General features: G+C 31.0%; 1 protein-coding gene across 19 annotated transcripts in view; it reads right to left on the bottom strand.

Annotated features, from left to right (window-relative positions):
- Mia2 (MIA SH3 domain ER export factor 2) overlaps nucleotides 1-16,482 on the bottom strand; it is a 103,463-nt gene that overhangs the window by 20,030 nt on the left and 66,951 nt on the right. For 13 of the 19 annotated variants that reach the window (XM_046460910.2, XM_058584503.1, XM_046460909.1 and 10 more), the window contains 8 exons: nucleotides 14,525-14,663; nucleotides 12,434-12,535; nucleotides 11,441-11,501; nucleotides 10,569-10,604; nucleotides 7,379-7,446; nucleotides 6,076-6,158; nucleotides 4,124-4,252; nucleotides 4-162 (listed from right to left, as the gene is read on the bottom strand). In XM_046460910.2, the coding sequence (XP_046316866.1) occupies nucleotides 4-162; nucleotides 4,124-4,252; nucleotides 6,076-6,158; nucleotides 7,379-7,446; nucleotides 10,569-10,604; nucleotides 11,441-11,501; nucleotides 12,434-12,535; nucleotides 14,525-14,663 (777 nt within the window). The remainder of the gene's footprint in view (nucleotides 1-3; nucleotides 163-4,123; nucleotides 4,253-6,075; nucleotides 6,159-7,378; nucleotides 7,447-10,568; nucleotides 10,605-11,440; nucleotides 11,502-12,433; nucleotides 12,536-14,524; nucleotides 14,664-16,482) is intronic. The other 6 variants (XM_046460911.2, XM_046460914.1, XM_046460915.1 and 3 more) reach the window with 1 other exon arrangement.

Raw genomic sequence — 16,482 nt, 5'->3', positions numbered from 1 at the left:
TACCTGGTGGAGGGATCATCATCCTACGATCCTGTTCCCATGGAGGTGACAAGGACCCAGTGTCAGAAGGTGCTCTATGAGGATCAGTTAACCTATCATGGCTTGATTCTCCCCTTTCATTGCTAATCTGATGATCCAGAGGATTCTTTGGGCCTCTTGAGCCTAATTAAAGGAAAAAAGCATACAAATCTGTTTTATCTTAAAAATGGCATAAGACTTATCAACAAATAAAATTAAGATACTCTAAAAGGTGAATATAGATTCTAATTAAGTTTCCGATAAGATTTATTTATTTATTTAATATTTATTTTTTAGTTTTTGGCAGACACAACATCTTAGTTTTTTGGTATGTGGTGCTAAGGATCGAACCCGGGACGCACGCATGCCAGGCGAGCGCGCTACCATTTGAGCCACCTCCCCAGCCCCATGATGCATTTAAACTATAATTCTATCCTATCCTCATTTCTAAGACAAGATAAAAATAAATCTTTGCCTTATGGATAAACAAACATTTGCCTATAAAATTCATTTTTAATTGTAATCATCATCATTGTTTTATCCTTAAAAATCAGTTTTTAAATCACAAATACTGAGTTTCAAATAAGGACATAGAAAATAAATTTCTATACTAGACGTAATAAGATGATTATAAATAAGAAATCTTAATAGTGAAAATGAGCAAGATTCTTTTTAGTCATCTTAGTGGCAATATACTTATTTCAATAATTTTGCCACTACTCAAGTATTTTTTGGAACAACTCATTTGGAAATGTACAGTACTCAGATTAACTTAAGAGCCATGCAAAAAATGGAATCTCAATTTGTAGTAGCATGACTTTCTACTTTTGCCTAAAAACAATTTTAATGAGCCTGATTACAACCTTTACAACCACCAGATAAATACAGCCATAAATGGCTTTTAAGTAATTTCTAAATATCAAATTCCCAGTCACAAAAAAGAGAACTCACAATCTCTGACGGAAATTCTAAATCAAATTACAGCATTTATGGAATAAATTCTTTAATAAACAAGATAATATTCACTTAGATAAGAAAATTCAGCACATTGATACTTCTAAAAAGGGAGGAATAATTTTAGAGTTCCCGTTCCATGGTCACGGGAAGAACAGGACCTTAATTAAAATCCCACACTCAATTAAGAAGAAAAAGACATCCAATAAAAAAATTAATATCTTGTTTATCTGTCATTGAGGGAGCAAATATATTTTCCAGAACATAAAAGCTTATTATGTTCAAGAAACAGCTTTTAAAAGTCTGTTTTCAATAGAAATCTAACTAAAATACTTCTCCCATTTCAGTGACTTCCTTGAGAGGTCAAAATTAATTTGACCTCTTCTTAGTAACTTGTAAAAGAAATCAGTAGAAAAATCATTTCTTAACAAATAATGATCTTTTTTTAAAAAAAACTTCCATCTATTCTCTTTTATAGGCTCAGATCAACAGACTTTGTCAGGAGGGCAAATATCATTTTTCTTATGGTTCTATTAAATTCCCCAAATCTGTCCTCCTATTTTGTTCATTCTTCTAATTAGTTCATTAGAAGTCTAGAAAAGCCGAAAATGTTTTCAAGAGTCAGATATCCTGAGTTCATCATCTAGATCAAAGGACAAAAATTTAAAAGAGATATTCAACAACGAATTCCATTACTATGTGTAATTACAATGCACTAATAAAGAATATTATGGGGAAATAAAAAGAAATTCAAAGACTTTCTCCTTATTGCTTACTATCAGACCACAACTGATCACTAGGTAAAAATTACAAATCTGAAAATGTCAGAAGTTAAAAGTTTTTCTTTTATTATTATTAAAACCAAAAGCTATATACAATTTACTACAAAAAGAAATTATTTTCCTATATTCAATCTTATTTAAACATACATCTCATCCAAACTTTCAAATGTGAAAATATAATAAAAGGGAGGATGCTCTCTTTCCTTCCTTGGTGACTCAGAAACTTTCAGTCCAAAGCATTCTTTTAAGACCTGCTGATAACTTACCAAGAACTTCTGTAGCTTTTTAAACATAAAGTAATAAAACACCTTTGCAAACAATGCAAACACATTGTATCTTGAAAGCAATTAAATAGGAGAAGAAAGTAAAAACAGAAGAGGAAAAAAAATTAAAGGTAAATTTTATTCTCATTTCATATATGAAACTGACTACAAGCAATCCTTGACTTATATAATTTCAACTTCCAGTAATTCACATTTTCAATTTAACCAATTATACCCTATTTCTAGGGTAATGTTTTTCAGACTTCTAGCTGCTACCTATTTGTGGTGTGTGAAGTTAACCAGCATTCATAGAATGAAACTGAATAGAAAATATCACAAATCATCAAAACTATAATGGTAAGTATAATTTCATATAACTGGTTTCAATTATATTTATGTTTGTGTGTGGTATGACATGATAAGAAAATGTATTTCTTAATATAAGTCAATTTTTTTTAAAAAAATGGGGTAAGGGAACACTGACTTAGGATAATAAGCCCCAAGCTTATTATCTGCTATAGCAGACCTATGAGTTTCAAAATTATATCCCTTCTTGGAGTGCTCAATGCAGAGCCCCCTGGGGTTCTTTGTATACTTCCTTTTCCCTAGGAATTTCCAGCTCAACACAAACAAAGGCTCTTTCCAAGGTGAACCGAAACCGTGAACCCAATCTGCAAGGGTCTGGGAGGTAGAAAGGAGCAGCTCTAAGTGGAGCAAAGAGAAGATATAAGTACGAATGCCAAAGAGAGACTATCTCACAATCAAAAAGGAGAAAGTGATTTTCTTCATATTCTTTGAAAGCAATTCCTAAGAAAGAGTTCCAAAAATGTTTAGAATAATGGCAGCTTCAACAGGGAAGTATACAGCGTTCCTGAGACTGTTTAGATGAGTAATATCAATTTGAATTTATGAACTTTGATACAGAGGATTTAGTCTGGTGTTTTTAAATGTAGTCTCATTATATCATGTTCCTACCTCAGATTCAGACTGTTAAAATCACTCAGAGAAAAGGTGGGAACATTTCACTAGTGAAAAATGCCATCAGCTCTCATAAAATAAAGATGTAGGACTAAACACCTAAGACTTTCAATTTTAAAATAAATAAGGCTCAATATTTTTGAATTTGGGCAAAAATCAAGGAAAAACTTTAAAGCAACTTGACAAAGTGGAGAAAATATGGTGAGAGAGCAAAAAAGGAATCTCCAGGCATAGAAGTTTTCAAAGGCAGTAGGGCCTTTGAAACACTAGGGTGACACTGATGATGTAAATGCAGAAATACCAATTGTTACACTTAGGCTTGAGGTAGCCACAGAAATTCTCAAGAACAAGTAAGGGGTGGGGGGTGGGGGGCAACAAAGTAGACCACCTGGGTTGGTCTCAACAAATAATTTAGGTCTATATAAGGTTTCCTTCAAAACTCTGCCTAAAAAAGCACGACTGAATTCTTCACTTTGAGGGGAAAAAAAAGGGTTCTTCCAATTCCTGGTTTTCTACAATAAAAAGATAATGGTAATAAAGTAAAAAAAAACTTAAAAATCCTACATTCAATAATGTTTCACCAAAATATAATTTTATGCTAGGTTATTCTGTAATTGTATTTTATGCAATCTTTAAAAAGTTTTATATTATGTAGTATAACATACAGTTAAAATATGATTGCAAAAAGGTGTACATCATGTCATTGATCAAAATGTAATCTCGTACAGATTAAGTATCCTTTATTGAAAATAGTCAAGACCAAAATGTTTCTGGTTTTGAAGTTTTTTAAAATTTAGAGTACCTCCAGGCACTTTATTGATTGCGCACTTAAAAATCTAAAAGCAGAAATACTCCAAAATCCAAAAATTTTTGAGCACCATGCCTAAAAAGTTCTGGATTTCAGAGCACTTTGGATTTTACAACCTCTGCAACCTTATTTCTAAAGAAAATATATTAAAAATTAGATGTTGTAGAGATCTTTCCCCCCAAAAAAGCAACCCTCAGTAAGTGCAAGGAATGCTCGTATTTTCCAAGTGTGTATTTCACAGATCATTTTAAAAGTAAGTTGAGATGAAAAAATAAAGGAAGGAAGAAATATAGAGTAATAAAAATGTTTAAACAAGATACCTCTTCCTTCTCCCCCTGGAAGCAAAGGTGAGAGTCTGAGTGGACCCTCCAACAAAGTTGGAGGAGAGAGAAAAGCTCTCGTTTCAGATGAAGGTCGACCCAATGGTGAGGCACCATATGGGGAATGCTCTGGAATAATTAAAACAACATATTTAAATTCATAGCTTCAGTTAGCTACACTATAAAGATAGATTGCCATATCAACCATTACCATCAGGTCTTCTTATTGCCAACTTAAGTTTAATCCATTGTCTTTGGTTTTGCTAAAATTAAATATGAAGGACTGTTGGTTTTAGGACCGAATTAAATATGAAGTCTGTTGGTTTTATTTTGTTTTGTTTTTGCAGTGCTGGGATGAAACCCGGGGCCTTATGTGTGCTAAATAGGAGATCTACCACTAAACTACATTCCCAGCCCTGAATTCTCATATTTTTACAGACATTTCAGTCAATAAAAATATCATCCTATAAGTGATTAATTCACTTAAATAATCATACAGTTTAAGCAAAGGATACTGGTGATATTTTGGAATTATAGGAGGATTTGGGAGACATTAAGTTTTTTGGTTTGGTTTAATTTTTCATTTAGCAATAATCATGCTTGGATAAACCTCATTGGGTACAATACCAACACTGTGCAAAGCAGTTTTGTTTTGGTATTATTGCAATATGTTTCCAGATATTTCAGCTGCAGGTGAGGGTTACAACACGGTAGCATTCACTTTAAATTAGGGCCACATAGGCTATGTTGGGTCATAAAATGTTGAATAAAGCTCAGATTCTGAAATGTAGAAAACATATAAAACACTCTGAAGCATCAGAAATTATTTCTGATTCTGACCAGTAAAAAATCAGGTTATATACAGTATTCATCAAATAGGTCACTTTCTCTACAATCCATGTAACCAAGAGCACTAACATTTTATAAATAACCACTTTCAAGTAATGGTTATGCTTCCAGAGGTCAAAAATCAACATCAAAAAAGAAACAAATATCACCAAAATAACATTTTTTTAAAAGCAGGGTAAATTCTATAAGGTGTAGCTATTATAATATTCAAACCAGTCACAACAACAACAACAACAAAAAAAAAAAGCATTATTTACCCTCCCTGAGACTTCTACACTGGATTTAGACAAAAATTCCTTCTATAAAGTTCCCCCACAACTGTTACTACTTTAAATTTGTAATAGTCTGATATTTTTAAAATGTAGAAATAGACTTTCACTTTAATTAAAGATGATTCTCAAAAGTGATTTTTTATAATTTCCCAAAGATTATTAAAATGAGATTCTATCTATAAAGATTGGTTTATTTTCACTGTAACAGGAGCTTAATTAAACTAAAATTATTTTGAAAAATTTAAACGATTTGAAATAGTTTGTTATCATTGAGGATGCTAATTCAATGATGAATGAATGAACAGAAATAGTAAATATATCTTACAAAGAATTGGGGATAATTAAATTAATCAAAACTAAGATTAAGTTTTCCCCACTTTTTAATTTAATACTTTTAAATAATTAAAAAACAAACATTTTTATTCTCATTTTTATAATTCAAGAAAATTTCTAAGTACAGTTAACATGTAAACAGTCACTATGTTATTCTACTGAAGTACTTGTAATTCATTCATTCGCCCAAAAAATAGTTAGTGAGTACCTTATTAATACCAAGCTCTTGGCTTTTCAAAGAATTCACAGTACTAAAAATATGTTATTTTACAAAATTCTACTAAGAAAGGGACATAGAAATAATTTTCATTACTACTAGCAAAACAAAACCCAGAAGTATGGAGTTCATAAGAGAACATAGAATAGAATCTGGCTCTAAAATCTAAAATATCTATAAATAATAGTAGTAATTTATGCTATTACAAACTATATATGCAATATATATGTAATCTATATATATTATGTATTTTAAATGAGGGGTTAAAAAAAAAGGACTACCTCTGCCAAATGTTGTATTTGGAACATCAAGTGCATAAGGATCTTTTTCTAAAAGTTCAAACTTAAACTCTGTTTCAGTTAATCTGTAAATAAAGAACAAACATCTCTAAGTTAAGATGGCCAAGAGAAGCACCCACATTTCAAAAAAATTCCACTAACAAATAAAGCTACTCTTACTATCTCCATATCTGTATAGCTGAATAGGTCCTCAAAAATTATTCTGACCAAAACACCTTTCTCTCTCTCTCAATACTTATTTTCGGGTAACCAGTTTCTTGTTGCCTAAGGATAGTGATGCTTTGTTAATGTTTGGAATTGTTCCATTTTTTTCCTCAAAACTAAACTTCAATGAGTAGTGTATACAGAATCCAAATTTTTCAAATGGAAAACCCCTAAGGTCAATAAGTTTATCATTTTAACTAATATAACTGAGGGTAGGAGTTTAAATGATTTGAGTTTAAATTAAGAAAATGCAGGATTAAAACCCAGCATTACTGGCTCTTCTTTATGTATGCTTTCCATGGTAATGTAACTCATGATTTCAATATAACATAAAACTAGAAATCCCATTAACCCTTCTAACTCTTTTATCCTTCAACTTTTTATCTTAAAAATCTAATATTTTAAAGAAATTTTATTTCTAGTTTTTAACCATCAGACCTGAAATAAAATATTTAATTCTTTGGCTTTAATTTCTGAGAGTCGAAAATACAAGTAAGAAGACTGAAACTAATATTCAACAATGTCAATAATATAGTCTGGCAAGAAATTAGAACACTCTGAGAAGACTGATACCAGCCTCAGAGGAAAGCATTTACTCTTCCTCTGCTACATACTTTTATTCTCCCCTTCATTTTATTATTATACAACAATGTCACCTAATACAATGAAACCAGGAGACAACAAACACTTATTCTCTCTACTTAACCATAAAGAAATGCTGATACTATCAACATTACAATGTCAGAGATTCACCTTTTTCTTTTCTTCCCTTTTTACCTCACTCCACATATTCTGGTTTACCAAAAAAAAATTTTAAGTTACACTTAGAATCTATAAACAGTTTTCCCCAAATGCTGCTTCAATGACCTTACTAAAACAAGCATTTCAACAATAACAAACAAACAAGCAAACAAAAACTAGTTACACCTAATAAAACTAATAGATATTCCATAACAGGATATGCTGAATCCATTGCAAGTTTTCTTATTTTTCCTTAAAAAAGTATTAATTAATAAAATAACTAACAACAAAAGTAATAACTAATTTTAAGTTTTTAAAGTGTTCCCACCAAAATACTTACTTTTGTCTGTTGTGAGCATTTTCTTTCCTTAAATCATTAAGGTTTCTTTCAGCTGCCCGAGCTGCCAACTTAAAGAAGTTAATTTAATACATATTAAAAATACATTAATACAAACTTCATGAAAGAATAGCATAAGTATCACAATAATGGCATAGAAATATCTCAATCTCTTAAACAAGTATCCATTTCAATAAACTCAAGGTAAAACATTTTAAATTTAGGGAATTATTTAAAAAGGGAATGTGTTTCATGTAAGCAGAAGACATGAGCCTAAGGCTGGAGTTTAATTGTGTACTTGCTAATAAGTGTAACTACCTTTATGTGAAATCATGGATTAGCATTATTTGGTGATGCAAATATCCAAATTACAGGGTAAGAATCATAAAAACACAAAAGCTTAGGGCAAAGGCAATGGAGACACAGGGTCACTAGGCATGGCAGCATTCTGTATTGAATAAGACAAGCATCTCTGAGGAAAAAAAATTACTGTGATTCAGTGAACTACAAAGATCTATAATAGTTTCACAGCATGACAGTTCAGGTCTTTTTTTTAAGTGGCTGAATATAATCAATGCACATTGCACCTCTGTTAAGCATTGTACAGATGGCATTTTTCTAAGTCTTTTACATTTGTTTAATGATTTTTAACTTACTAAGAGGTTAAAAATCAAATATATAAATAAAAAAGTTTATGATAAATATCAAGAACATGCAGTGTTCTCAAATAGATGTGGACAAAGGCTAAACATGTATAGTATACTGCATGTTTCCCCATCATTCTGTGGACTCTTAAAATTATTATTTTTTATTTGTTTTAATTAGTTACACATGACAGTACAATGACCTTGACAAATCATACATTTGAATCAGATGGGATATAATTTCTCATTTTTCTGAGTATACAGGTTGTAGAATCACATTCGTCATGCAGTCACATATATACACACAGTAATAATAATATCTGTTTCATTCTACTACCCTTCCTATCTCCCCATCTCCTCCCCTCTCCTCCCCTCCCCTCCCATCACTTCTCTCTACCTAATCTAGGGTAACACTATTTTTTTTTCCTCACATCTTTTTTATTTTTTATTTTTTTTATTATTAGTTGTTCAAAACATTACAAAGCTCTTGACATATCATATTTCATACATTTGATTCAAGCAGATTATGAACTCCCATTTTTACCCCGTATACATATTGCAGATTCACATCGGTTACACATCCACTTTTTTACATACTGCTATACTAGTGTATGTTGTATTCTGCTGCCTTTCCTATCGTCTACTATCCCCCCTCCCCTCCTCTCCCCTCCCCTCCCATCTTCTCTCTCTACCCCATCTAGCCAATCCCTAAAAAACAAATGCCAAATGTCATCTTTGATATAAGGAGAGCAACTAAGAACAGAGCAGGGAGGAAGAGCATGAGAAGAAGATCACCATTAAACAGGGATGGGGGGGGAGGGAAAGGGAGAGAGAAGGGAAATTGCATGGTAAAGGAAGGAGACCCTCATTGTTATACAAAATTACATATAAGAGGAAGTGAGGGGAAAGGGGAAAAAAAACAAGAGGACTCTGAAAATTAGATTAAACAATTTCGGAACACTGAACTGACGGCTGGACTGATCATACAAAGATAGAGAAATTAACAGTCTATAACAATAATTATTTATAGGTAAAGGGAACAATGCTGTCAAATTTTCTTTCACTTAAAATTGTGAACTACACATTAGAACTCACTTTAACTGGCCAAAGAATAAATTCTGTAAATTTTTTAAAAAGCATAGCCTAAATATTTTTTATCACTATCAAAAAAGATTCCACATGTAATTTTCTTAAGTAATTATATAACCAAATTTGTACTAACAATATTACACCAATGGCAATTTTAGTGAAAGTATACCAATTAAGTTAACTCTTAACAACAAAGAACCAAAATTACTTATAAATGTTTTGAAGACAATATGACATACCATTAAAAAAATATTTTTTTTTGGCAATACTGGGAATTAAACCCAGAGGTACACTCTATCACTAAGCCACATCCTCAACTTTATTTATTTATTTTAGAGACAGGGTCTTGCTAAATTACCTATTTTTCATAATATATCTTTATGTTGATAGCTTATTTCCTAAAAGTTTTTGTATATTGTACTTAAGAACTAATATATTAAGAGCCCGGCATGGTGGCACATGCTTATAATCCAAATAACTTGGAGACTAAGGCAGAAGGATAGAAAGTTTGAGGTTGACCTGGGCAACTTAATGAGACACTTTCTTAAAATAAAAAATAAAAATGGCTGAGAATGTAGAGCAATGGTAGAGTGCTCTTGGGCTCAAAGGCCAGTAGTGGAGGTGGGATGGGGGTGGGGAGAAGATGGCAAAATGATTACAGACTTTTGAAAAGCTTATAGCTTCAAAGATTAGGTAAAAGTGTTTCATGAATGATCAGACATTGATCTAAAACGCTATATTCAAATACTGAATACTTATACTTTTAGGTACAGCTATCTTAGAAAAAGAAACAATCCCTGACTTATGGAGTTTAACTCTTATGGTATAAACAAATATAAATGACTACAGCAAATAATAACAAGATACCTGACACAGGACATACAAAAACAAAGAACTACCTGAAATCAAAGGAAAAACAAATTAAATCGAACAGGATGAAGCAAAGAAATGCTTAGTGAAGAAAGTAATATCTGAAATGATAATCATAAAAAGTAGAAAAAAACTAAAGGTTCATCAAATGAGAAAAGTTTTATAAATTATGAAACATTCATAGAAATATATCAATGACATTAAGAAAGCAATTTATATATGATATGTCAAGAGCTTTGTAATGTTTTGAACCAATAAAAAAAAAGAAAAAGAAAATAAAAATTAAAAAATAAAAAAAAGAAAGCAATTTATAAATAGTAAGATATAATAGGATTTCTTAATTTCTTCTTTCTTTTTTTAATTCATGCTTTTATGTTTAAATGCATTAAAAGAATAGATAAATGAAAGCAATATTAATGATTACTTCCTTGTACCTCTCCATATGGTCTGAACTTTTAATATAATTTTACAAATGGTGAAATTCATAGAAAATGATTTTTTTAAATACTATATTTTCACTTAATTTAAATGAGTAGTATATCATCTGAAAGGAATTTGACAAAAAAGCCTTAGGGAAATTTAAAACTTACCCAATTATCATGTGCTTTTTTCTCATGGGAAATAATCTGAAAAAGAAAGTCATTAAAATATTGACAACTTTTTTCTTAAATAAAAACCATTCAGATCTTCCACTATGATTTAGTGCACAACTCAAAATACCTCAGCATCTCAGAAAAGTAAGCAAGCAACATTTTTAAAACAAATTTTTATGTAAACATGACCTAATCTAGCATACTTTTTAAAATTTATTTGTATTGGTGTATTATGATTATACATAACAGTGGACTTCATTATGCCATACTTATACATGCACATAACATAATTTGCTCAATCTCCTTCCCCAGTACCTTCCATTTTCCTCCCCTTCTCTCTCCCCCATCTAATTGCTCTATTCCACTGATCTTCCTTCTATGGTTATCATTATTATTATTATTAATTAGTGCATTATCGTTATATACATATATGATATATATGTATGTATACACAGGATTCATTGTAGAATATTTGTACATGGACATAGCATGATTTTGTATAATCTATCATACTTTTAAAATGAAAACCAAATAGCAAATATCTCTTTATGTAATAATTAACTATAAGAGTTTCCAGTTAACAGACAACTAATCTGTCTGAATTCGAGAGCCCAAAGCTGATAGATGCTTATTTATGCAACATTCCCAAAGAAGCAGAAAACTTTAAATAAGATTTTCTATCTTAGAATCTTTAGCTCCCTGGAAATGTTCCACAGCTATACACAATACCTCAAGGGAGGTATGCAACTGGCCAAGTAATTATATTTCTGTATCAATTCAAACAAATCAGAATGGTTTTAATTATATAAACACAAACACATGCACAGAGACACATATAGGCACACATTATTACATACATACATACATACCTGCCCCTGATAAGAATGAATGGTTCTCTCCAATTCTTCCTCAAGATCTTTGGCTCGCTTTCTACAAGAAACAAATAATTATTTTACTACACTATTAATAATAGAAGAAATGAGAGCACAAACTCTCTACTAAAAAATATTAAAACACCCAGACTGCTCTATTTTGTGTAAAATACTTCTAGAACTCCACATAAAGAAGTAATCACCTTTAAGAGATTCTAAAGTATATTTTTTCCTGATATAATTTTAACCTTAATTAAGCTTTAAGGGTACTACTCTTTGTGTTTATCCAAAGCAAAAGTCATGCAAAGATTTATACAGTTTATTGGTTGTTTTATTTTCAAGAACCATGATCCTGGGAGATTGATTCAGATGTCTGTAATCTTAATAAAACTCTAGGAAATTAACCGCCTTTGCACAGTAGAATGCTACTTGTAGCTTTATAAGACTAATAAGGAAATTCCTTCTTTGGGTAAAACCCAAGCCTACTCTTCTTAGGGGACAATGAAATATCACAACTATTTGGGATAGTTGATATACCTTCCCTCTTTTTTCCTCTATGTTTTCTATTAATTCCTTGGATCAATGAGGACTGAACCAAGTTAACAACTAGACGTTTAGTCTTACACACACTTACAATACACTAATTGTGTTTGTTTCTTTTTGAGCATGCTTGCTGAATTCATTAATATTGTATATATTGTTCCCCACTTGAACCAAAGAAGATCTTAAAACTAATGTCTATCCATAAATTTCTTCAAATAACAGAAAACAGGATTTGCCCATATTCAAATATGAGATTTTAAAATCACACACCCTGAAAAGAAAACATTTTTCCTTCCTTTTACATTTTTTGTATAAATGAATAATAGCAATAAATCTGAATAAAAAGTAATAAGGTAAAATTTTATCATTTATTTTTGGTTGCTTTAGTATTTTTTTCTAATACTGAATTTTAAGATACCCTCCCCACCTCAAAGAGTATTTTAATACCTATAGGTCTCCAGTTCTTCAGCTGCACGGCTGATCTTTTCATCCACTTTGGAAAGCTTCTCCTCTTTCTCTAACCGGTAATTTTCCTCTACTGTTAATTTCCTTAAAACAAAATGTTTTATTTCTATTAATACATGTCATATAATAATCAATTACAATTACATATCTTTTATTATATCAAAACTAGTGCTTCCCATAAAGCAATTTCCATAATACCATTACAGTATAAATATTTCTTGGGTGAAATTAAATCATATAAACTGAAAACTGTATTGTGTCTTATACTGTAGTACTAACAATAGTCTCAGGAGTTTCTACATTAATTTATTATAAACGTAAATTACCCAAGATAAATATTAAAAACTTTTTTAACCATTGTGACTACGTGTCAGTTATTCTGCCTTCATGAATAATATATACACATTTGTTAGATAAAGAGGCACCAACTAATAAACTGTGTTTTAGTAACTTCCTAATATGGTGGTTAAATTACATAGTAGGTTTCTAGACCAAGTTGATAATAGTAATGATAATAAAATAATATTAGTAGTAATACTAGTTCTACTTAGTACTCTTAGTTTGTTAATACTGATATAATAGATAACTTATTAAGCCATTAGTATGAACTAGAAACTTCTTAGGCCTTTGTTAATTACTACCCTTCAGCTCTACAAGAAGGGTATTATCGTTATTTCTATTTTACAAAAATGAAAATGAAGCACAGAAAAACTAAATACAATCATGTCTTACTTAACAGTAGGGATACATCCTGAGAAATGCCTCATTAGGCAATTTATCACTATGTTTACATCAGAATATACTTGTATAAACTAGGAACTCTAAGATATCAAAAGTGACAAAAATCTTATGAGAAGCTAGGATTGTAGCTCAGTGGTAGAGCACTTGTCTCACATGTGTGAGGCACTGGGTTCAATTCTCAGCACCACATATAAATAAATGAATAAAATAAAGGTCCATCAACAACTAAAAAAAAATTTTTTTTAAAAAATCTTATGAGACCACTTACCATACATATAGTTCAACCACAACATGTCATTATATGGCATGTCACTTTAATGGGGCTCAAAGCTCCCAAGCAGTAACTCTTTATAATACATTATCCATATTGTTTTATATACTATCATTAATAACATCAGTCTTTCAAGAAATATTTATTGAGCCAGGTACAGTGGTACATGCCTCAAATCCCAGCAACTCAGGAGACTGAGGCAGGAGGATCACAAGTTCAAGGCCAGTGTCAGCAATTTAGCAAGGTCCTAAGCAACTTAGTGAGACCCTGTCTCAAAATAAAAAATTAAAAAAGGCTAGGATGTAGCTCAATGGTAAGATACCCCTGGGCTCGATCCATGCACCAAAAAAAAAGAAAGTAATATGTATTGAATCCTATAGGAAAACACATATGGAATCCTCTGTGGGTATCTTCTTCTCCTTTATGAACTTCTAGAAATACTACAGAGCACAAGTAAATGTTTTATATTCTACACACTAAATACCTATTGCTTAGAAAGCACTCCCCTAAGCCACTAGGCAAATGACACTGCTGCCATTTACTTTAAAAAAAAAAAAAAAAAAAGGAACACTTGGACAGGAACAATTTATATAAGAGAAAGGTATATTTTACATATATCAGAGGAAATGGTCATTCTTTTATTATGTGTGTGGTGCTGGGGACTGAACCCCGATCCTTGTGAATGCAAGGCGAGCACTCTTCCAACTGAGCTATATCCCCAGCCCTTGCATATATCAGAGAGGCAATCAAAAGTATTCAATCAGATTCCCTGGCCTGGCCTGCCAGTATTAGAAATTTTAAGGCAATAATGCGTTGACTATTTACTGTAAGTTACAAGAGGACTTTGTGAACTAGCTTGGAAGTTCCAACATCATTTATATTTTCTTCCTTGAAGAAAAAATGCTTCAAGATCAAATAATTTTCTTTAAAACGAACTTATGAAATATAATCCAGTCATAAACTGAGAAATTTCAATGATTATAGATCTTAAATATATTACATAATACTTTTAAAGCTATTATACTTCTCATTCAATGGAGTTATCAAATAATTTTTATTACCTGTGGAGTTTCATTTCATGTTCTTGATATAGTTCAGTCATTACTTTAAGTTTCTGCTGAAGCTTCTGATTCTCACTTTCAAACTGTGTATATTCTGACTGCAAAGATGCTTGCTCAGTCTGAAGATTTTTAATATGTTCTAAAGAAATTTTTGAAAAGTTGTAATTAAAGGAGTACAGATTTTGAGTTATACAAAAACATTTCAGAAAAATAAAATTATTAAAAATAATAAACTCAATCATAAACTCTCTTCAACAACAAAATCTGTAAGGCATTCTGTATATCTGAATTCTTTTTACTACTTTAATTAAAAAGCCAAATACATTGTTTTCAATTTTTTTAATTATTATTATTTATAAGATTCCCAAAACATTCAACATTCTAATTCCAGCAATCAATTTTCAACCTGGAAGCTAAAAGTAAGTGAATTCTTAGGAAGACTGTAAAGGTGAGTGTTTTAAAGGCAGATAATTTCGTTCAATATTCTCTACTTTCACATGATAAATGGACTGTTTTTACTAAATGAAAACTTTATTTCTCAAAAATATTAAGTTCTATCCAGCCCTTTTTTCTAAGCCAATTTTGCACATGTATTACAAGTGAAAATTAAGGATCTTCTCATAACAAATACACAAATGTCCTCTAACTTAAATGAGAAAAAAATTAGAGCGAAAAATACCAACTTTATCATTGTTTCAACTGCTAAATTACCTAAGAGTCATCTACAAAAATGAAAATTAATAATTTTAAATAATTATGAATTATTTCTAAGTAGTATACCAATTGTTTTTTAAAACCTCATTTATCTTCAATAATTACCTCAACTCTAAACTCTATAACTAAGGTACCACTATAATAATCTCAATTCTGAACTCTGTTAAGGTTAAGGTATCATTTCCCAAAGGCTATGTATGAATCACAATCACGAGTCTTACTATAAGAAAAAAACTCACTGTGCTTCAAGAGTGTAGTTTCAAAATCATTAACAATAATGAAAATGCTATGACTACTTGTAATTATATACAACTATTCTAAAACACCCATTAAGTAAACATATACACCAAAAGAATAGTTTAAGTAAATATGTTAACATTAAATGATTAAATGCTTAGAAAACTGTGTACATCTGTCTTTCTGCAGAAATTTTAAAATCCACATCAGAAAAATATTTGATCTAGGCTTTAAGCCACTGCTAAGAAAAGTCACTTAACAAAGAAATCTGTGTTGAGTGTTCTTGCAACAAAAACTGAATTTTACCTATTGTTTACCTATTGTTTAAAAACAAAGCCAAACACTATAAACAACACTTAAATCTTTATTATCCTTTTGTACTTAGCTTTTTTGTTTTAAATTTTTATAGCTTAAAAGGACACTGTAAATGACTACCAAAAAAAGGGAGAGATGGGTAAACCATTTACTTAAAGAAAACATGTATACTATAAGTAGAATATCATTATCAAAAATTTTTTTTCAAACCCATTAAAAAAGAAATTTAGATTTGGAATAAAAGTACAAGCAGATAGATTCTCTAATATTCATTTGAGAAAAAAATTAAGGATTTGTTAAGAAATTATATGAAGAGGGGAGTTTTCAACATGATAGATCAGAGAAGGTCACTTTCCTGACTGCTCTGTGGTGTGAAACAAAGAAAGCAGATGGGCAGCTTCTTAGCAAGGTGGGTAAACAAAAAAGAAAGGAGGCTGGGCACAGTGGTACACACTTGTAATCCCAGCATCTTGGGAGGCTGAGGCAGGAGGATCACAAGTTCAAAGCCAGCCTCAGCAAAAGTGAGGCACTAAGCAATTCATTGAGACCCTATCTCTAGATAAAATGCAAAATAGGGCTTGGGGATGTGGCTCAGTGGTTGAGTGCCCTGAGTTCAATCCCTGGTACTCCGCCACAAAAAAAAAGAAAAAGAAAAAAAGGAAGAGAAAGTGGGGGACTTTCCTGGAATTAAT

Source organism: Marmota monax, unplaced genomic scaffold, assembly GCF_021218885.2.
Source record: "Marmota monax isolate L192 unplaced genomic scaffold, Marmota_monax_Labrador192_F-V1.1 WCK01_AAM20220418_F8-fsc00001, whole genome shotgun sequence".
NCBI classification, from domain to species: domain Eukaryota; kingdom Metazoa; phylum Chordata; class Mammalia; order Rodentia; family Sciuridae; genus Marmota; species Marmota monax.
This window is presented reverse-complemented; position numbering and strand designations above follow the sequence as displayed.